The sequence below is a fragment of the Callorhinus ursinus genome, unplaced genomic scaffold (assembly GCF_003265705.2).
Source record: "Callorhinus ursinus isolate GAN/ISIS: 27379988/994484 unplaced genomic scaffold, GSC_fseal_2.0 scaffold24, whole genome shotgun sequence".
NCBI classification, from domain to species: domain Eukaryota; kingdom Metazoa; phylum Chordata; class Mammalia; order Carnivora; family Otariidae; genus Callorhinus; species Callorhinus ursinus.
This window is the reverse complement of record NW_027397086.1, coordinates 7,682,249-7,704,363: the sequence shown is the minus strand read 5'-3', so window position 1 is coordinate 7,704,363 and position 22,115 is coordinate 7,682,249. Positions and strand designations below refer to the sequence as shown.

At 39.8% G+C, this 22,115-nt stretch overlaps 1 protein-coding gene across 10 annotated transcripts in view; it reads right to left on the bottom strand.

Moving 5' to 3' along the window:
• DENND1A (DENN domain containing 1A) overlaps positions 1 to 22,115 on the bottom strand; it is a 497,276-nt gene that overhangs the window by 211,440 nt on the left and 263,721 nt on the right. For all 10 annotated transcript variants that reach the window (XM_025888027.2, XM_025888028.2, XM_073905764.1 and 7 more), the window contains one exon: positions 5,266 to 5,366. In XM_025888027.2, coding sequence (XP_025743812.1) covers positions 5,266 to 5,366 — 101 coding nt within the window. The remainder of the gene's footprint in view (positions 1 to 5,265; positions 5,367 to 22,115) is intronic.

The window sequence follows — 22,115 nt, the reverse complement described above, 5'->3', positions numbered from 1 at the left end:
CAACCATGTCCTCAAGAGCATCAGGAGTTAGCTACAAACTTGGCTCTTGATCTGGCTGGCCTTTGGGGGACAGCATGAACTTGCCCTGATCTGCTCTGGAAATATTTTGTCACAAAGGCATGTTAACAAGTGTCCAGAATAACCCAAATATGCAATGCAATTTGGGAACTGACTTGTATTGTAGTCCTTATTTAGGACTACTTCTGAAGAGTAAGGCAGAAAAAGGAATTTACATGGGAAATACCACATGGTTTCTACTGGGACCCTTTATTAGCAACATTTAATTAGCATAGTGCCCGGTGTATAGTAAGTGCTCTACAAATATTTTCTGAATGAAAAACGTAAGTCATCAAGAAGCCTACATGAAAGTTTTTTTCACCAAATCTCGGTGATGGGTACAACTTATTCTCTAAAACTCTGGAGGATATTAGTAAGGAAAGCTTTAGTATCAGATGGCCTTACATTTTAAATGCAGGCTCTACCATTTCTTAGCTGTGTGACAGTGGTTTAAGTCACTAAACCTCCCTGAGCTTCGATTTCCTAATCTATGCAATGGAGCTAATAATGAAATATTATTTAGGGTTTGATTTTGAAGATTTGCAATAATATTTATAAAGAGTATGACACACACACTACTCAATAGATGGTGATTATGATAATGAAGGGAAACGCAGATTCTCATCAGCAAGTTAATCCCTTTGTCCCAGAAATGGGCAGGCCCTCCCAACACCGGCCAAGGTCAGGGCTGCCATCAGCCAAGGTAGGCAACATTCTCATTTTCACTTTCAAAGTCAAGAAAATGGTACAGATCTAAAGTAGAAAGGAACCAGCAGCACATGTTTTTAAATATTCATAAGGGCTGGAAATGTCTTACTCCTTTCGTTTTCTCTGCCATCTGCTTTTGTTTCTTTTCTTTTCATTCTTATGCCACAGCTGCAAATGAAAACAACCATACAATAACTCAAGTTAAATAAAAAAAAAAAATCAAAATAAAAACAATCTGAGGGGTAAAAAGAAAAGATGAATTACAAAGTTTTCCCCTGAGCTCACAAGGCAGTAGAAGTAAGAATGTTTGATGTGAGTTAAATCTTCTGGAAACCAAAATCCATGTCCCATGTTTATAATAACCATGATAAGAGCAACCACCATTTACTAAATGGCCCCTGTTTGCCACTTGATGACCAGTCTCTCAAATTCTAAAGCCACTCTTCAAAGTAGGTAAATTAAACCCACTTTACAGAAAAAGATACAGCAAGTCAAAGAGATAAAATAGATTTTTAATTGTTACACAGCTAATAAGAGACAAAATTGAGATTTGAATCCAGGTTTGTCTGAATCCAAAGCCCAGGCAGCACTTTCTCTACCATCCTCTCCAAAAATGGGAAGGGATTTGAAAAATTTAATTTGGGAAATATTTAGGGCAGACCATTTGTACTAAACGGATTTATTCAGATAATTAAAATCTGTGATTATAACTCTAATTAAAGTTAACTCAGATAATTGGTTGCTGTATTTGTGAATGTGCAATTAGAGTCTTCCACATAATTGTGAGGTTTTCGGCATCATACTTTCCATTTATTCACCGCGGCCCAGAGCTTTGCTCTACTGGCCTCTGTTCTACCCAAGGCTGTATTCTATAGCTCTTGGGGTCTCTGGGCCCAAGGACCATGACTTGTGATACCAACAGCAGGATCTGGACTCAGCCCCATTTAACATGTCTTTGTCCAGAAGTCAATGAACACCTCATCTTCAAGTGCAATGTAAAAAGCTCTCACAGCCTACACTGTTGTCCTGAAAACCCCTAGCAGCATGTACCTGAAGAAAAACTGGCAGCAGTGGTCCTCATGTGTTAATTACACTTTCGAAGTCTATTATGCATAGAAAGGGCACCTGCTGGCAGTGAAAATGACTAGAATCTGCCCTTCCTGTGCAGTGAGTAAATTGAGAGTTCATTTCTACAGGAGATAATAGTTTTCAGATTCCATTTCGTGTATCCCCTGCATGGGGACATACTTAACATTTAAAACATCTGCAGAGGAACAAACCTCCTTCAAATTTACATGTTTCAAGCTCCTAGCACTTTACTTAAAATGCTAGTTATCCCTGCTGGCTCTTACCACCAAGGATTAAACTCAACAGTGGTGAAAGTCACCGAGCACAATAGAATAAAGTTATTAGCATTGACTCAAATTTCATGACATTTGTAGTTTCTGACCAAAGCAGTTGGTAGCAGGCTGAAGGTGATCAAATCAAGCCTTGAATGGAAGATCTGTTTTTTCTCTTGGGGGTCTTTTATTTCCACATTCTTAACATCTTGTAGTTAATAAACAGATACCAATCTCCACTGGCCTGTAATCATCCTTTGGTCAAATGTCAAAAAAGTTCTTTTGTGAAAACAAGAGACCAGGAGAGGGACTGCTATCATATACACAGAAACCTCCAAGATGGAGCCTAGTCACAAAACCCACTCAGGCTCTGAAAAATACAAGTCTTAGCTTTTTTTGGAGTGGAAGTTGGGGTTGACAAGGACTTAGGAGCCTTCAACTGTCGGGTCTTCCCTTCTAAGGTAGACCCGCCAGCATCATCGCTCTTGGGCAGGCTGATGACACAGTTCAGGAGAGGGGTGGGGTTAGAGAGGAAGTTGGAAAGAGGATCTCGGATCACCTTCCACAGGAGAAGAGCAAAACAGCCAATAAATCCTTTAAGCAAACAAGAAAGGAGGGCTGGAAAGAACAACTGGCTAGAATACTGATTTTTTAAAATGAAACTTTTCAAGTATAGAAACCATACTTTTTTGTTGTAGAAACAGAATAACATAGAACAAAATAAAATAAAAATCACACTGAGTTCCTCTCCCTCCTCCCCATCACAAACCCTGCTAACACTGTGGTGTGTTTCCTCTTAGATCTCTGCCTGTGTGTGTGTGTGTGTGTGTGTACACACAAATATACATATACACACATACATCTACATACATCTACATATGTATACACACCTTTTTGTGTTTTATAGACACACGTTTGTTTTTATAAAAACGGAATCATACAATACAATGATATCTATATTGGAACAAGTTACTAAACTTCTTGGGGCCTTGGTCTCCCAATCTGTGAAATGGAGCTAATGATACCCACCTCCCAGGGTTGCTAGAAGAATTAAGTGAGATCACAGACTGGGACACAGGAGATGTTCAACTCTGGCGGCTATTGTTACCACTGGAACTGACAAAGCCTTTTTCTCTGCACAGTTCTGGGAATGTAAGCTGCTAGTTTTAAGCTAGCTAACAATTTAGCAACCAAAGCTTTTGAAATAATAGAATAATAAAGTCGTACTATTTGGGAGGCAGAGAAACTACAATGACGCTGCCAGGTCCTACCAATACCTGCACACAGAAGCCCATTTGTGCTCCCATCTGAAGTGCAGCATCAAGACACACAGGTGAGTCTTTTCCAGGGAAAACTCTAAGGTTTCCTCTTAAAGCACATGTCTGAGGTGAGGTGTGCAGGGTGGGTGTCTCTCCATGGGGGGATCACAGACGTGTGCAAAGGGAAGGGACGTGTGTGTGTGTGTGTGTGTGTGAGAGAGAGAGAGAGAGAGAGAGAGAGAGTGTATGGGGGCCACGTGCCTGTGTGGGGGTAGGTGTCTAGGAGAGTGTTCTATGTTGGGGCTGGCAGCAGGCTTCCATGTGCTAAGGGGACTGGGAATCACTGTGAGTCTGTCTTAGGAACATATGTCCCCTTTCTACCTTTTCCGTCTATTCCTCTCACTACCCTCCTCCACCTCTGTCTGTTTCTTCCCCCCTCCCACGCCCCTCTCTCCTTCTTCCTGTCTGAGTGTCGGTGTCCTCCTCCACCCAGCCCCCCAGTCTTTCATTCAAACAACAACAAACACTACTGGATAGCAAACATGGTCCTCTCCTTTGAGACACATGGCAGTATGGAAAAAACCAAGGTAGCTGGTTTAGAAGCTCAAAAGGAAGCGGCAAGTCTAAGCAGAGGATTAGTCCCTTAATTTCATAGGAAGTGGGAGAAAGGCACAAATAAGAACAGCTACCTTGATAAGAAAGATACATAATTGAGAGAGAAATGAGCTGATTCACTTAGTGCTATGCACTGGAGAGGGCCACTGATTTTCACCTGATGGCCCTGAGCTACATCTTGGTTGTATACACTGCTTCTTGGGATGAGAGTGAGCCCAACACATTCAAACTAGGAGTACTGCAGAACACCCTTAAGCTCCCAGGACAATCTGGCTACTTCAGCGAACCATCTCAAGTGACAGGATTGCAAAATGGGCTGGAAGAACCCAGCAAAGATTATGACTGACCTGATGGTAAATGTCCTAAAATCATCTGTTTTTAAGTGACAGGGCTGTGACCCCTCAATGGGTCCCTTTCTCCTGAAGCTCTTAATTTCTGGCAGGCAGTACCTTTACCCACATATGTACAGTGCTCCCTTATCAACAACTGCTGACTTGAGCTGTCTGGAGACAATGTCTTTAATCACATTATGCTAGAGAAAGAAATTATTCAGAAAGAAAACAGATCCAAATCCGTTACACAGTCTTTCTTGGTAATCTATCGAGGACAGATAGTGACAATATATCTGCGGAAACATTTACTGAGCCCTTACCACGAGCCAGCTTTTCTACATCGTGTCCCTTCATCTCCTGTATCATTTATCTTTATATATTACATATGGAACAACTTCATTTTGCAGATGAGGAAACAAAGTCTTAAGCCAAGGGACTTGACCAAGGTGGTAGAGCTGACACTAAAGCCACTTGCCTTCCTTCCACTAAAATACATTTCCCTCAACAGTGAAACTCCCATCAAAAAACTGCAGAGGGTTTTGAAGTCTGGCTTGTACGCCCAAACCACAGCTGAAAACGAGTCCTACAGAATGTGCCAGGGTATGGCTGAAACTTGAAGACCTCAGGGACCCCAACTGTTTTCACCAGGCTCCAATCCATCTTGGGGGAAAAAGAAAAAAAAAAAAAAAATATCACACCACTACGTGGTGCTTTGGTCTCTCCAAAGTGAGAGATGGGAAAAGATCCACGGCCTTGAACTCTGCAGAACGCCATGGCATAGCTGAAAGCCATTTGGAAACAAAAGGGCCATGCAATCACCTGGTCTAAAATTCACCTCGTTTTGAAGTTAGTAGTTTCAGTTTAATCACCAAATGCATTATGAGGGGCAGCCCTAATGTCCTCAGTAGGTGCTGGAGAAGGGAAAGCAGGGGACGGAGTAAGCAGCAGCCTTACCAGCAGTAGTCCAGCAGATGTGGAGGCAGGACGGGGATGTACACGTGCTGCCAGAACATGGGGTACAGCATGGCGGCGGCCCCGTGGATGCAGGCGGTCAACTGCAATACAAGCAAACCAAAACTTCAGAGCCAAGAAATCCACATGCGGAGACACTGTTGTTGGAGGTGAGCAATAAAATTCAATACCTACTTCTCGACATTTTTAAAAATAGGAGTTAACCACTAGAATTCAAATTTAGTAAGAGCTTGCTTTTCCTAAGAAATCTTCCTCCCCACCCTGATTATGAAGCTAATGCACAACGACAGTAACAAATTTAGAAAATGGAAAAAGGGGCAAAAGAAAATAAAAGCCTTTCACCATCTGAAGATAACCTGATATTTTGGGGAATTACCAACAAAGCACTTTTATTCACCTTTCTAATAAAATTAGGATTACTGTAAATACAGTGCTCATTTGCCTTCTTTTAAAGTTTGTTTATTTGCTGGCATTTTCCCACATCCTTAAATATTCCTAGAACACATACCTTTTAATGACACTCAATGAATTTCCCACACTATATTTAACCACTCTCCCAACATTACAATATATAATCAGATCATGTCAATAATTTTAATACATGGTTCCTAGATGTAAGATTCAGAGACAGTACTATAATTTAAATATAATAAGAGTATTAATATAATAAATAATGGATGGAGGCTCTTTACACTCCCACAGCCATGCACTAGAATGTTCTCTCCATACCTCACCAGGGCTAAGAACTGTAGTCAAGTTAGTAGCTTTGGAAGTGTATCTATTTGGATTTTATTTTTATTCCTCTGATCATGTCTAAGGCTTAGCATCTTGTCACGTTTCTTGGTTATATTTCCTAGATAAATGGTCTGTTCAAATTCTTAGTCCACTAATGAGTATCAGCATTTTTTAAAAGTGATTTACAAGCAAACACTGGATAGACAAAGGATACTAATTGTAATGTTTCTGAAAATAACTTATCCTTCTATAATTTCCTTTGAATTGGGCGGGGGGGGAGAGAAGGTTTAAATAATTTCACAGACAAATCTTATCCTTCATGATGGTTTCTACTGCTGTTATACTGAGAAAGGCCTTCAAATTCTTCCCCAGCATTTAACTCTTTAATCCATCTGGAATTAATTTAGGTTTAAGGACAGAGGTGAGAATTTATTTTTTCCACATAGTTAATCAATTGCCCAAGCACTGTTTACTGACTAATCCTTCCTCTCCCTCTTCTTTTGACATGCCCCTATTTCATATTCCTTCTTTTTCTTAAGAGCTAGACATATCCTATCAGGATCTGATATAATTAAAAAAATTGGGACAGAGATATAATAGAATAAAATTGCTACAAAATTCAGTATAGTGAAAGAAGGAAAAAAAAAAAACCTCAACACCTTTGGAGATATGGCTATGAAGTGACAAAAGCCAACAACACATGTTTCTTTCTGCCTTTTTTCTTTAATGTTTCTTTGGTTTCTGGGAAGCCTGTTCCCATGAGGTCTTTGCTTCTTTTGGAAGCTGTTAACTGGCCTTTGCTGACAGAAGGACATTTACGTGGCGAAAGAGTGACGTGCCAAGGCCCAGTTAAAAGAATCCCAGAGGTTAGTGTAACATGAACAGCTTTAAATTGGATATTCTGCTGATGTTTCCCAGTTGTGAAAGCTGTGTATTAAATCCACGGCCGCTACTTTCTTCCCCCTCCTTCTCCCTCCAGACCCTGTTCTTTAGATCAGGTACATGTCATGAACAGGAGCTGATCCAGCAAGCTCTCAAGAGTTGTTCCCAGCGACTCTGCCAAGGCTTGTAGGTTTAATCCATCCCTTCTCAACCCATTTCAGTAGGATTCCATATAGAGAAGGCTGTCATATTTTACATGACCTATCTCTTCAGGGTTAGAAGAGATGAAAAATCTTTGCTGGTGTTGAATGGGGAGAAAATGAACAAACTTCACTCCAACTGCACCCTGAAGTCAGGCTGGAGGGTGCCCTGGCTTTGGGCTCCAGTTCTTCCTGCCCATCCTTTAACTAGCTGTCAAAGGACTCATACTAAAGTACAGGTCCAGTCATGTCACATCCTCCTTGGAAGTCTCTGCGGGCAAGTCGGGAGCAGGCCTGAAGCTACCTCTCCAGGTAGCTTCCAGTCTACCTGGAGAGCAGCATCTCCAGACACAGCCTCTACCACCTTCTCCAGGTTTATCCTTTGAATAAGTCGTTTCAGACTTAGGGGTAGCTATGTACTCCTTTCCTGGATCTGTGCCCCTAGCAAACTCCTCCTCTGGGTCTCTGTGAAAGCACTACTTTCCTCGCATGGCTCTTCTGGGCATAAGTCCCCATTATTATGGGCCTATTCCTGTCCTCTCACTGTAAACTCCAGGAGGACCCTGCCCCTCTTCTTCCCCTTGTTCTAGGGGCACAGCATCTGTGCAAGTGCGAGTCGATGCAATGTTTCTTCCATAAATAAAAAACAATTCCTACTTAAAATATATTCACAATATAAACATAGTGAGTGACCTGGCTTTTAACTAATGGACCAACATTTTCCTGAGTCTCACAGAGTGGGGTATAGGACTCAAATTCCAAAACAATAATGGCAAGCTTAGACACACAAATATGCCACTTTTGGGAAGTCATGTCAATGGATTCATTCTTTCTTTTCTTTCTTTCAATAATATGCCTATTCTGTAACTCTACAACACATCAAATAAATAAGTAAAAGCACTTTAAAATCTCTAAGGTGCTGTACAAATATAAGATGTCCTCATCACATTAATTCATTTGTAATTCTCTTTGGAAAAGTCATTCCATAGAATGTTCCTGGTTGAGACAGAACTTGATTATTTCCCCCTTTTTAGCTTGAATTGGTTTGAGTCAAAATCCTATTTCAAGCAATAAAGCGACAGAGATCTTATCTCCAATGTTCTTTTCATGTCTCCTTTCCCTCAAAAAGACCTAAAAGCTAAATGTCAAGATTATAAAATTACCTATCCCTCATAAAAATTGAACTTTAAAGGTGCTTGATCATCATCCTCATTGGCGGTTTTCTAAAAGCCAAATCTCTAATTGGAGTAAAACGCATTTATCCATTTGGTTAAGAAAACAAACAAACAAAAAAGAGAATTGTTTGGCTCCTTTCCAAAATGCAAAGTGGCAAAACAATGCACATCGTTACTTAGGAATAGTGGTGAGTCAACCACAAGAAAAGTGTTATGACTTACCTGTGCTTAATCAGAAATAATATTATATCCCATAAATTATCATTAGCCACTTATTTTAAAAACAACTGTAAGGCCAACTCCATTTGTAAAAATAAGGTTCCTAAAAGCCTATGCTCATTCTTTACAGAATACAAAATTTTAAAGTAATGAAAGTATACAATTTGGATTATAGTCAACAAAGGGGTATTCTGAATATTTAATTGAAGTGCAAGTTGAAGAAAATGATCCTATCAAAATCTCACTCGGTGGGAGAATAGAAAGATAGTATGTGTAAAATTTGCCCAAAGTCATTAGTCACAATGAATATTCATCAGAAGCCAATTATCAATCCCATTTAATGACACCCCAAAAGATTTTGCCCTGAAGCAGCTGAATAGTCTAAGACTCCAGACAAAACTAGACAAATTATACAGCCAACAGCCAGTCTAGCCAGGACACAGATTGTAAAGTAAACCACTGGTGGGTTTCTAGACGCACTTTTAGCAAATTCAGTCCTCAATTAAAGGTGCACAAGGTCAGTTCTATCTTGGAGCTTTCTGTATGGCTCCATTAGTTTTCTTTGAGGCAAAGGGAGAGAAAGACAGACAGCAACAGGGATAGGACAGGGAGAGTGATCAATGACAGAGCTGGAAAAATCACGAAGAATTATGTGTGTGTATGTATTTTTTTTTCTTAGTTTAAGGTAGTTCTCAGATATAATGCCCAGATAGCCACAGTCTTCGATTCTAGTTCCTTGGCTGATTCCTAATGGTAGCTCTGCAGTTTAACATGAAACAAAAGTAAGAGTCTCCCCTTAAAACAAACAAATAAGAAAAAAAACCCCCAAGGAATCCCCACAGTATACATACCAGGTACCGTGTTAGCGGTTTGGGATACTGCAAAGTATTGTTTTAGAAGTGTGCATGTTTACATACGTATACACTCATCGCCATATTTCACAGATGCAGAAAACAGCCTCAAAGGTGAAATAACTTACCCAAAGCCACACGGCTCATAAGTGACAGAACTGGGACTCACATCCAGGTCTGTCAGACTATAATGGCCACTGTGTTTCCACAATGTATAAATTAACTAAAAAGATTTTTGACTGCCTACCCTGTGCCTACACACCATGCTGAGGAGCCTGAACTAGGTGTGATACTGTTCCTACCAGCACGGCCAAATTACATAGAAATATGTTTGCCTTGCTGTTAGATGACCAAATTACTGGGGTAAAATACCAATTAACAGAAAATAATCATTTTGAAAACAAACACAGATCTGATAATTTCCCGGGGGTTAGTTATACTTAACTAGGGTGTTGTATTGTCTTTAATCCACTGGAAATTCTAGACAAGGGCATAATGATTGCTGGTCAAACGGAAAGGCTTACACCCCAATCTGGCACACTATTTCAAAGTCTGGCTTTCTGTCATGTTTCCTTTCATATACTTGCATAGAGCTGCCATTAACTCTCTTTTTGATCTGAGCAAGCCGCTTCCTCTCCTGGGTCTCAATTTCACCTACAGGGAAAACAAGAAGTTGGAGTCTGTCATCTTCTGTGCCCTCTTCCAGCTTTGACAATTTCTGATCTAGAGGAATTACCATCCTTTGACGTGAAGAATGTGCCTCCCCTGCCCCAGCTCACCTTCTTCAGCTATACCAAGTATAAGTAAAACAGGGTCTGTCTCAAAGCTTGTCTTACTTTTTCAGGTCTGCAGTTACAGGGGCCTACCTGGAATTCCTGTGTTACCTTGGAACTACCACGTTTCAGCCACCGCAGCCCTAATACCTGACCGTGGAAGGCACTGCCTTCCCCAGTGCTTGGCCCCCAACACTCTGGATATCTCAGAGGTAGATGACCTTAGGAGACCAGGGGGCATGAAACTAAAGACGGGAGCTCCTCAAGGCCAGAGACCACATTTGATTTTCCCTCCCTATCTCACTATGCTTGACACAGAGCAGGTGCTGGGCAAACGTTGGGGAATATAAGAATGCCTCCAGCTTAATACCAGGAGGAATGGTAGGCAAGGTGACATTTAATGAACGGTAATTGCTTAAGAGATCGCAATTAGAAGCTGCACATTTCTAAAAGATATTGAGATTCCAAGTTCTAAAGGCAGACAGAGGAAAAATCAGATGGTCACAGTCATTCTTCACATCCTAGAATTCAGGATGCTGAAAGATCAAACTGACACCTGCTTCATCACAGGGTTAGTTCGAGGCAGAATTTCTATTTCCCCTCCGAAGCCAAACACCAGGAAATTGATAAAAACAAAGAGTACAGAAAGAATACCAGATTTCTAGGCTTTAAAGATAGGTCATTTTTAAGTCCACTCATTTCACCCACAAATCATCCTAAGTAGAACAGTTGCAGAAAACGTTGTGTGTCTTGTAGAAATTGTTAGCTCTCTCAGTTTGCGAACTAGATTCTTTTATTTAATTCTAAACCATGTTTGTAGTCATCAAGAAATAAACGGTACCATGATTCAAACCGTGTTGCTGACTTTGTTTTTGATTTTTATCTATTCTCAAATAGAAAACCCACTATGAGAGCAACAAAAAGTTTTTTTGCAGGCACTTTATGAAAGTTAATCTACTCAACCCTTCCAAGGGTATGAGAAAAACCTTTCATTATAAATGGTTCAGCTATGATCAAATTGTGTTTACTATATTTAGTGAGGGAAGAGTTGGCTTTTAAGAAACTATCAAAGATGCTTTAACAGAAAGACAATTTATAAAGCCTTAGAAATCAAAGACCTTCGGCTGGTCTAGACAGATGCCAGACATGTGCGTGGAAAGAGGGAAAAGAGCAAAGAATGTCCTGCTTTTCTTAGAAGCCAAAATATAATGCTTTTTTTTTTTTTTTTTTTTTTTTTTTGCAGGCGGTGGGGGCAATCTTTCTTCCAGTAGTTTCTCTTTGTTGGATGGAACACATTCTACCTCTTGCTTCTCTACTATCCTCTGGCTAAAGGGAAGGGGGAAAAATATCCAGCACACTAACACGGAGTCGAGCATCTAAGAGTGAGATCAACAGGAAGCTTTCTCAGGAGATCACCTGCTTAACCACTTCTCTCACTTCTTTTTTTTTTTAAAAGTGACCTACTAGGTAAAGTAATTAGGGTAAGTTATTAGCCAGGGCGACAAGCTTTTGTGCCAAGATCTGACACCGCAAAATATCAAAGCAACTAAAACTGCCAGAGAAAAGCTCTAGCTTTCAAAACAGAGGCAGAAACGATGGTATGGCACACTATAATGTAAATAAGCCCATAGCACCAAGAGTGAAGGGAGTGAAGTCTTTTCTTTAAGATGAAAGAGAAAAAAGGCAAAGTTACATTGAGATTGATATTCATTTTAATACAGGGACAGCAAGGTGCTGTCACTCCTCCATTCTGTGCCTGTGACAGACGTTACTAACTGTGGAGTCAGGACATGGCCTGAGGGTTCCTCTGAACACGCAACCATTGGCAACCACTGTCAATGGATCTAAGCTGGCACTCAAAAAAAAAAAAAAAATTTATCGGCCACCTCAAGTTTCATATAAGTGGATATTAATAGTTCTTTGAAAATATTTCTAAGATCATGATTTACATTTAGCTAATTTACACTGCTGCTTTCATAAAGAATCACATTTTTTAAAAAGAAAGATAGCAGGGGGCGCCTGGGTGGCACAGTCGGTTAAGCGCCCAACTCTTGGCATTGGCTCAGGTCACGTGGTCATGAGATTGAGCCCCGAGTCGGGCTCTGCGCTCAGCATGGAGTCTGCTTAAGACTCTCTCTCTCTCTTCTGCCTCACCCCCCCCACCCCGCACTCACACTCTAAAAAGAATCTTACAAAAAAAAAAAAAAGGTAGCATAACTGAACATGGAATCATGAGTATCTATCTATCAGGTATCTGTACATAAAGTAACAGGAAACTTCAGGTGGTAGGAGTCACTAGATTTGAAGGCATGTGGGGAAAATTTCCCCGTAGCATTTTTTCAGGCAAATCCAACAGTCAAAAATACTAGTAAACTCAGAAAGACTGAAGCTGTAATACAGCTACCACTATGACCGCTTCACTTCCTCTGCATTTACTACTGCAAGCACTGTTCCAAATGCTTCTATATTAGTTTACTCATTTAATCTTTGTAACAGCCCTGTAAGGTAGGTAACACTACTGTCCCCACTCTACAGATGAGGAAACCAAGATGACTACATATTTAAGGACCTTGTGCAAGGTCATATAGAGCTAGTGGCAGAGCTAGGAGATGAACCTAGGGGGTCTAGCTCTTAGCTCACAGGAAACTGCCTCTGTGCTAGGATCTGTATTAATCCAACTATTACTGAGAATTCACTATGTGTACAAGCCATGCCCTCAAGCAATTTAAAATAGAGAGAGAAAGATCAAAATGCAAACAATCAACTTCAACACAAAGGCATTATGAAAGAGGTGGTATAATAGAGGTTCAAGTGTGTTAGCACATAAAGAAGGAATCATTAATTCTGCCTGGGGCAAGAATCAGGCCTGCTTCCTAGAGCGAGCAAGAGAGACATCAGAGCAGAGTCTGGAAGGATGAAGACAGGAAGCTGCTAGTTCCTCTCTCCGGGAGCGTAGTCAGGTGGTAACACTGGGTCAAGTACACACAGCAACTTCTTAGGCCCCTCAGCCTCTGTGCAGTCATGACCGTGGAGACTCAAACAAGAAATGACAATTTAGTCAATGACTAAGTGACTAATGAGAAGTGGGTGGAGGTGGAAAACCTCATATGAGTTGCCATGACTATTCTTTGTTGCTTGGATTCATTCACCATCTACTATCACCAGCGATACTAATTAAAACTTCACAACACTCTCTATATGTTGTCTAGCCCTCTATAGCCCTCTTTGCTTCTGAAAGTCAAATCAGGTTTTACTGCCCTTTAGAGTCAACTAACCTCTGCTGATTGAGCAGTACGTGCCCAGCACTGGGTGACGCGCTTCACATCTACGACCACTGAATTCTTTCAACAGGCTTAAGGGTGGGTATTACTACTATCCCCATTTTTACACAAGAGGACAGAAAGATTCAGAAAAATCAAGTAATTTGCCCAAAGCCATATGGTTAGGGAGGATTAAGTACACAGGTAGGAACTGAACAAAAGCATCCTGACTTGAAGTCTGGTTCTCTCTCATACAGCCCTGCTGTCCTTTTTCTTGGGAAAAGATCACCAGCATGGTTGGCTGAATCATCTAGCTGGCAGACTACATAGTTATCAAGATAGCAAAAGAGAAAAAATGTGAGTTTTCATAAGATCTGTACCAACCTAACAGCACAGCCTAATCTCACATCATACTATGGCTCACCAAAGTGACCACACTTTCAGCCTACAGAAACCACAGGAAATCGTGAGTCCTTATTCTTGCTGACTTAGCACCTAGTAGGTGCTCAAATTTCTTTAATAAAATCCACATGACATTTGCTGACATGGGTGCCACTTAGGGCTTTTCAAGCATATTAAGATATCAGTGACTTGAATATTACCCATTAGTGCTTTTTTTAAAGATTTTATTATTTATTTATTTATTTATTTGAGAGAGAGAATGAGAGAGAGAGAGAGTACATGATGGGGGGAAGGTCAGAGGGAGAAGCAGACTCCCTGCTGAGCAGGGAGCCCGATGCGGGACTCGATCCTGGGACTCCAGGATCATGACCTGAGCCGAAGGCAGTCCCTCAACCAACTGAGCCACCCAGGCACCCTCATTAGTGCTTTTTGGTAGAGATTTGATTCATAAGAGTCATATAAAAGTAAGCTATAATCAGTCCTTTAACCTAAAGAATATACTATTTCACAAACTGACCACACCACTAAAATAATAAATAAGATTCTTGGCCATGTTCTTAATACAATGGCTGAAAAGAACTCTCACCTCTCTCTCTTTATACACATGTACCCTAAATTACAATGGTGGACTGCATTAGCAACCAACATTATTGACAGCTTACACAGATTATACTTAGCTCTGTCCGATCCTAGACTAGCCAGTGTCAAAATCAAAGCTCTCCTAAAGCAAAACATGGAAACAAAGAATTGTGCTAGCCTGTAGTCATGTCTTCTAAACAAACTTAATCAGGCTCCATTATGTAGTCTCAAAGTGAAAATTAGTCTAATGATGCAAAATAACAGTAATCAAAGAATAAATATTGTTTTTGTCTTATTAGAGAATGGTCTATTCACTGTTTCTGAATCTGGCTGTATATCAATCATTTAAGGAACCTTAAAAAAATAGACTTTTTGTGGTTTCCTGCTTGACCTTTTGAACCAGAATGTCTGGAGGTGGTGCTCCCAAACCTGGATTTTTAATGAATTCTCTGGGTCATTCTAAACACAAATAACCCATAGATCGGTGTTTGGGGATCACTAGCAATCTGAATCCTGTGTCTAGTCCAAGGCGGGTGCTTAACGCTCACTGAAGCAGAAGTAGGAGAGGAAGAGCAAGAACTAGTTAGGGATACCTTGGCTGGTTGAAATCACAGAAATTTTTAATGTATCACGAATTAAACTGTTGATGCTCTCTATATTACAGAGCCTCTATAACATCTCAAGGTTCTTCATTCTACATATAGTTCAACATGAACAGGAGAAAACTAACTCACACATAATTAAATGAAGAACATAGTTCAAAAGGCAGTTAATTGTATTTACATTTCAAAACCAGAGAAAAACCACATAAATAAAACCTACCAATCTTTTCTCCTACTTCCTGCCGATGGAAGTTCTTTTCATTTCTTTCTAAGTTTTTAATATTCTCTGAGCCACAATAAAATTTTATGTGATGAAGATTAGAGAGGCTACGCTATTTGAAAGTTTGGCTGCAGAGTCTGTATTTCACGCCCTTTCACTACATTTTGTTAAGGATTTCCCTCTTCACCAAGAGGATTAGTTTTCTTCTCACTTCTTTGAATACTCTTCTTAGGTTGTTAGTGTGAACTAGGTTAATCTCTCTTTTTTAACATATAAAAGATGAACAAACAAAATGTTTGATTTATTTTATTTTTTAAATAGAACACTAAATTTAGTCTTAGAATTCTCTGTTTGGTAAGTTTCCAGTTACAAGGTCTTGGCTTCCCTTGAGCACAGTTTGAAACAAAATAATGCAGTTTGTTCCTACGGCTGGAACATGCAGAGTGGAGTGTGCAGGCAAAGAGGCCCTGGCTCTGGTCCAGTATTTCCAACCTTCTTAAACTGCCACTCTCATCTTTGCTTCGAGAGATCGGCAGATAAGCAAACAGGATTAGTTATTTCTAGTCCAGAAGAGCTAGGAAAGCTTGACACACGTCATTCGGGTGCACATCCCATGACACAGGTTGGCATAGGCATGAACAGGTGGAGTTCATCAGGAAAGAAGTGAAAACGAAGCCAAATTCTGAAAACCCGCATAGTACACAACCTGGCCCTTCTTAGGTGACAAGACCAGGTGGTGCCGAGATAATGGAGGCTGTTAGGGGGAGTGGGTGGGACAGGCCTGAGGCGAGGTTGGGAGGGCACCCATCCCCACCCCTTCACCCCTACACTAAGTATCACCCATGTTCTCTGGGACTAATACTTAGGAAGAAACTGACAGGGAAAAAAATCAGTTGGGTTTTTTCTTCCCCCTAAATGAGGTACTATCAGAAAAGTCAGTTCTTTTCATGGTTATGGGTACTACATCAATAATTAGGTGTGGAAGCTCAATTAATTAGGTAGTGGTCTTGCCACTAAACTGTGCTTCCTTCCTCAGAACATGTTTTTTTAAAAAGCATCTGCTGAATAAAACAAATATACATTCCTTTGGAAAGTAAATATGCCTTTGTCATCATTTACTGGATATTCTCAGTTTACAAAACTTCTTATACTACCCCTAAATTATAGAAGGAGCGATTAGGGCCAAGATGCCCAGGGGCTGGAAGGAACTGCAGCACATGAGCCCAGAAGCCACAATGAGTTGGGGAAGATATGCCCCAGGGACGCACTAAGGCTGTGCTCATGGCAGGAGAACGGCAGGGGTGAGGCGCGTATAGGGGCGAATCTAACCATCCTCAGACGGAGTGCGCTGAATCTGAGCAGTGCTCATGGAAACGGGGCTTTGCCTAATAGCGTGAGCGTGTCAGTGAGAAATTCACATATCAGCCTTCTGTTTCCCTGGTGCCGAGTGGTGCCAGGCACAGAGTAAGTGCTCACGAAATCCAAAATAAAAAGCTTTGAATGTGCATTCAAAGGCAATGGGTTTTAATCCCATCTTAGACAAGGCACTTCAACTCTCCCAGTGCCAAACATTTTCATTACAAACGGAGGAGAAAACCAGCTAGCTTCTAGGGTTGCTCCAAGTACTAACGAACACCTACATGTATGACTAGCACAATGCCAGGCACGTAGTAAGTAGTTCAAAAAGGTTACCTTAAAAGTTTTAACAGGGTGTGAGGGAGAACTGGGGACCTTCCGTATAAAATACAGGCTATGAATCGAAACAAGGGCATTCCACATACTTAGTCCACGGATGTGTTCAACATGACTCTTTGGCAAGTCTTGGAACTATTTACAAGCTACACAAGAAGTTCCTCTAATTACTATACAATCAGGACTGATTTTTTTACCCAAACCAGTATTACTCAGCTCCATCAGCCACCGTATCCTCCAGACTTGGTTCAGACTATCTTCGTGGCTCTCTAGGAGAATTCTCAAATTCCCTCAGTGGGATGGATATTCTTAACAATGTACCTCTGGCTCCTTTGACAGTTCCCATGCAAGGGTTCTGACAACAGTTTGAGGTAACACCCAATATACAGAACTTGATCCCCAAGGCAAGCACTTTGAAGGGGCTTCATCTCTATGTGTAATTCTCCCAGTTGTTTCTTCCTAAAGCCACACAGTATCACAAGGACCCATCTGCATGTCTGTCTCTCCCATCTAGGACATGGCCTTGGTCAGCTTACTCCATCTCTCTGAGTAGATGAGCCATTCTGCAAAATGGGGATAATACTGAGCTTCCAGGACTGCTGTTGAAATTATATATCACCTCCATAAAGGCCTTATTTTAGACCTACCTGCTATCCATAAGAGTTACCAAAAAGCAACATGAGTTAAACTCAGATATAAAAATCTCGAAGAAAAATGGGGCTTTTGGGCTAGAAGAGATCACAGTGAAGTATTTACATTAGAAGAACAAGATTTAGTTAAGCCTTCCCTATTTATCATTTATAAAGGAAAAACAATCAATATACATTAACTGAGCAGAGAGAACAAAAACTCACATTTTTCTTATACAGAATATCATATTATTGACCAAGAAAGGCTGAAATGAATATTACCTGACTCTGAACTAAACATTGCTGGGCTTGTCTCTATTGACACAGTCATTTTTATAGAAAATGGCACTCTGGAGTGTTTGACAGCTTTTATCTTTCAGATGCTTGACAGTCCTGAGGAGCATCAAGCCTACATCTTATCCAAGAAAATTGAGAAAAATGGGGTTTGCCAAAGTATGATAGGTCACATCTGGGTTCGTCAAGAGAGGGTCATCAGAAACCTCAGGCTATTAAAATAACCTTTGCGTTCCCCCGCTCACTGAAAAGATAATAAAAAGCCACTGTTGAGGAAATAAAAGGCAACAATTAGAAAACTTTCAATTCTGAAATTGGAGAAGTCCAAAGGCTTAGATAAAACTGATATCTGCTCAGCTACTTTATCCCCAAAGAAATTACACATCAGGATGCTGACCACATGTGAGATATAAGGAGATTCCACCTCCCTTCCTGAAAAGGTTTCTACCATCAATCAGTAAATTTCAGAACACAGTTAAAAATCAACTGTTGGTTAAAAAAAGTTTAAGTCAAAGTGATACATGTTTATAGCCTTAAAAACAAGACAAAAAAGTACAAAAGGCTTATATTGAAAAGCAGCTGTCCTTAACCTTAATTCATAGTAATCATATTTGACACAGTATTTATCTCCTTATTTCTAAATAACAATTTCTTGATTTTAAATTTTAAACAATATTTGACTTCCCATTACAGATGTTAGTAACTTATTACACACACACACACACACACACACACACACACACACACACACATATCTATACATGCATGTGCCAGACTATTCTAAGAGTTTTGTAAGTACTAACTCATTTTAATTTTACTTGAGATGAGGTCATTGGTGACCTGAACGAAAGCTGTTTCAGTGGAGAGGACGGGGCTAAATCCTGATAGAAGACTGGGGGGAGGGGAGGAAAGGAATTAGACAGTAAATAGAAATAACTCTCGAGACATCTTGTTCTAAAAGGGAGAATTAAAATGGGATAAAGGGGGTGTGGAAGTTTTAAGTGTGGGAGATATTATACCATGTAAGCAAGCTCATAAGAATGGCCAGTAGAGAAGAAAACAGTGATGCAGCACAGAGGAGCTCAAGGCTGGAGGAATTCCCTGATGGTTGCAAGAAGGCATTCTTTGACCATCTATCTGAAACCGCAATGCCTGCCACCTCACGCTCCCCGTTCAGTCTCCTTCCTTATATCAACACTCCTGAGTACCCATCATTAGCTACTGTACTATGTATTTAACTTACCTAGTTTACTGAAGGTCTACCTACTAGAATTAGATGTAAGCTTTGGGAGGACAGGGATTTTTGCCTATTTTGTTCATGGTTGTATCCCCAGTGCCTAAGATAGTACCATGAAAAATACTGGTTGAATGAGGTCAGGTGGATAAGCAGAATGGAGGAATAGAGAACTTGGGAGGTTGACAGGTATGGTAGGGGCTCGTGCCACTCTCCTCTGAGGGCTTCCACTAGGTATGTACGGAATTTCAGGTGAAAAATAATTTTCCCCTAGAAGTTCAAGATCCTGTTTCACTGTCTTCTGGTTTCAGGAAGTGCCATTGCCAAATCTCATGCAATTTCAATTCTTAACCTTTGTACAAGAACTGCTTTGTCTCTATAACTGTGTTGTAAAATTTCACAATGAAGGGGCCTGGTATCTTCTTAACTTTTCAAAAATTTTGAAATATATATACATATAAAAGTATGTATATTATATAATCAACTTTTAAGAGAAAAAAAACTTAAGAATCCCAAACCCAGTCCCCTAACTTCATGGTTGGCAAACTATAGCCTTAAGGCCAAGTCTGGTCTGCCTATTTGTGTAAATAGAGTTTTGTTGGAACACAGCCACACCCACTAGTTTACGGATTGTAAACTATAAGGTTGCAGTCCAGTAATTATAAGACCGTATGGCTTATAAAGCCATATTTACTATTGGACCCTTTACAGAGTAGTTTGCTGATTCCCTAACCAACCTCAAGATAGAAACAATATTTTTGATGTCCCTTATATGCCTCTTCCAAACTCTACTGTTTTCACTCCCTTTGAGGAAACTACCACCTGAATTTTGTGTTAATCATTTCTTTTCATCCCCCATGCAGTTTTTATGTATCCCTAAATAATATACCACTTAATTTTCCTTACTTAAATTTTATGTGAATAAAATCATACTGTATATTCTTCTGTAGCTTCTTTCATCAGAGACCTAATCATGTTGGTGGCTTAGTTCTTTTTCCCTGATACAGTATTCCACTGGATGACTATACCATAATTTAGGGGTTCTCTGTTGGTAGTCATGCAGGCTCTGTCCAGGTTTAAAAGACAAAAGCAAAAACACCAATGCTGCTATATGAATATGCTTGAACATATATCCCTCTACAAATGACCAATGAGTGTGTGTAGGTACGTGTATGTTCCCACACAAGCAGGCATGCACACACCATTCTACCTAGGGATGGGACTGCTGAGTTTTGAGTGTGTGCAAACAGTTTTGTGCCAAATACTTTTCAGCGTAGTACATGAATTCTCCAGTACAATTTCAATATAACACTTGACTTTATCAGATATCAAATTTTTACAAACCTAGTGTTTTAATCACTGTAGTTTTAATTTGCTTGTCTAGGATTACTAATGTAGTTGAGCATCTTTCCACATTATTATTAGCCATTTGTGCATTTGTGTTTCTTCTGTCAAATGCCTATTTGTGCTTTTGGCCAGTATTTCTATTGATAGATTTGTCTTCTGCTTTTTAACTGCAGTAATTCTTTATATATTTCAGATATTAATCCTCTGTTGGTTTTACATATGGCAAATATTTCAACTCCAGCTTGTGACGTGCCTTTTCATTCCCCGAATGGTATTTTTTAATGAACAAATATTTGCAATTTTAATCTTCTTCTATATGCAACGTATGTTTCGGATTATTTGATTAAATCCTTCCCTACTCTGAGATCACAGAGATTATTCATTTTGTCTTCCCAAAGTTTTAAAATTTTGCCTTTCACATTTAAGTCTTTGATCCATCTGGAATTCAGTTTTCATATGGTGTAAGAAAGAAATTGTCTCCCTTTCCTTCCCCATGTAGATAATCAATTATTGAAAAATCCATCCATTCCCCCAGATTTTACAGTGCCACCCCTGTCGTATATAAAGACCCCCCCCCCCAACACGGCCTATTTCTGCAGTGTCTATCCTGTTCCATCAAGACTATTTGTGTATTCCTGTGCCATTACTAACATCCTAATTACTACAGCTCTATAAAAAGTTTTGATTCTGGTAAAGCAAGCTTCCACAACCCTTTCTTTTTCTTCAAGTATGTCTTGGCTCTTCCCTTGGACTTTTCTGCATTAATTTTAGAATCAGTTTGCCAAGCACTGTATAAAATCCTAATGGGATTTTTGAACGGAACTGCATGCAATCTATAGATCGTTTTAGAGTGAAAGGACATCTTCAATACATCGAGTCTTCCTGTTCATGAACATAGTCATGCTTTTTCTCCATCTCCATCTCCATATGGTGACCATATGAATTTTCCCTTTATTTATTTTTAAAGATTTATTCATTTTAGAGGAAGAGAGAGCACGCGTGTATAAGAGCAAGCAGGGGGAGGGGCAGAGGGAGAGAGAGAATCTCAAGCAGACTCCCCACTGAGCACAGAGCCCAAAGTGGGGCTCAATCTAACGACCCTGAGATCACGACCTGAGCTGAAACCAAGAGTTGGACATTCAAGTGACCAAGTTATCCAGGTGCCTCATGAATTTTCCCTTTTAATATATTAATGTGGTAAGTTATATTAATAGATTTTTCTAGTATTATCAACCTTACATTTCTGGAATAAGTCCAACTTAGTTATTATGAATCATATTTTAAAATACATTTGCTACTATTTTGTTTAAAACTTTTACAGCTATGTTTATGAGCGAGATTGGCTGATAAACTTTCTTGTAATGTCTCTTCCTTGTGTGGCTGAATGTCAAGGTTATACAATTACCACAAGAGAAGTAGGAGTGTATTCCCTTTTCTTTCTAGACTCTCAAGAAGAAGTCTAAGATTAAAATGATCTGTTCTTGAGATGTTTGATAAAACACACCTGTAAAACCATCTGAGCTGAGTGTTTTGGGGAAAAAAAATTATGTATTGATTCAATTTCTATAAATTAAATAACCTATTCGATTTTTCTTTTTGATTCAATTTTGGTAAGTTGTATTTTACTGTCCATTTCATCTTACTTTTTAAATACTGGCATAACACTGGTAATAGTATTTTCTGTATCTTTAAAAATGTCTGCTGCAAAAAAAAAAATCTCTGCTACATCTGCTCTTTG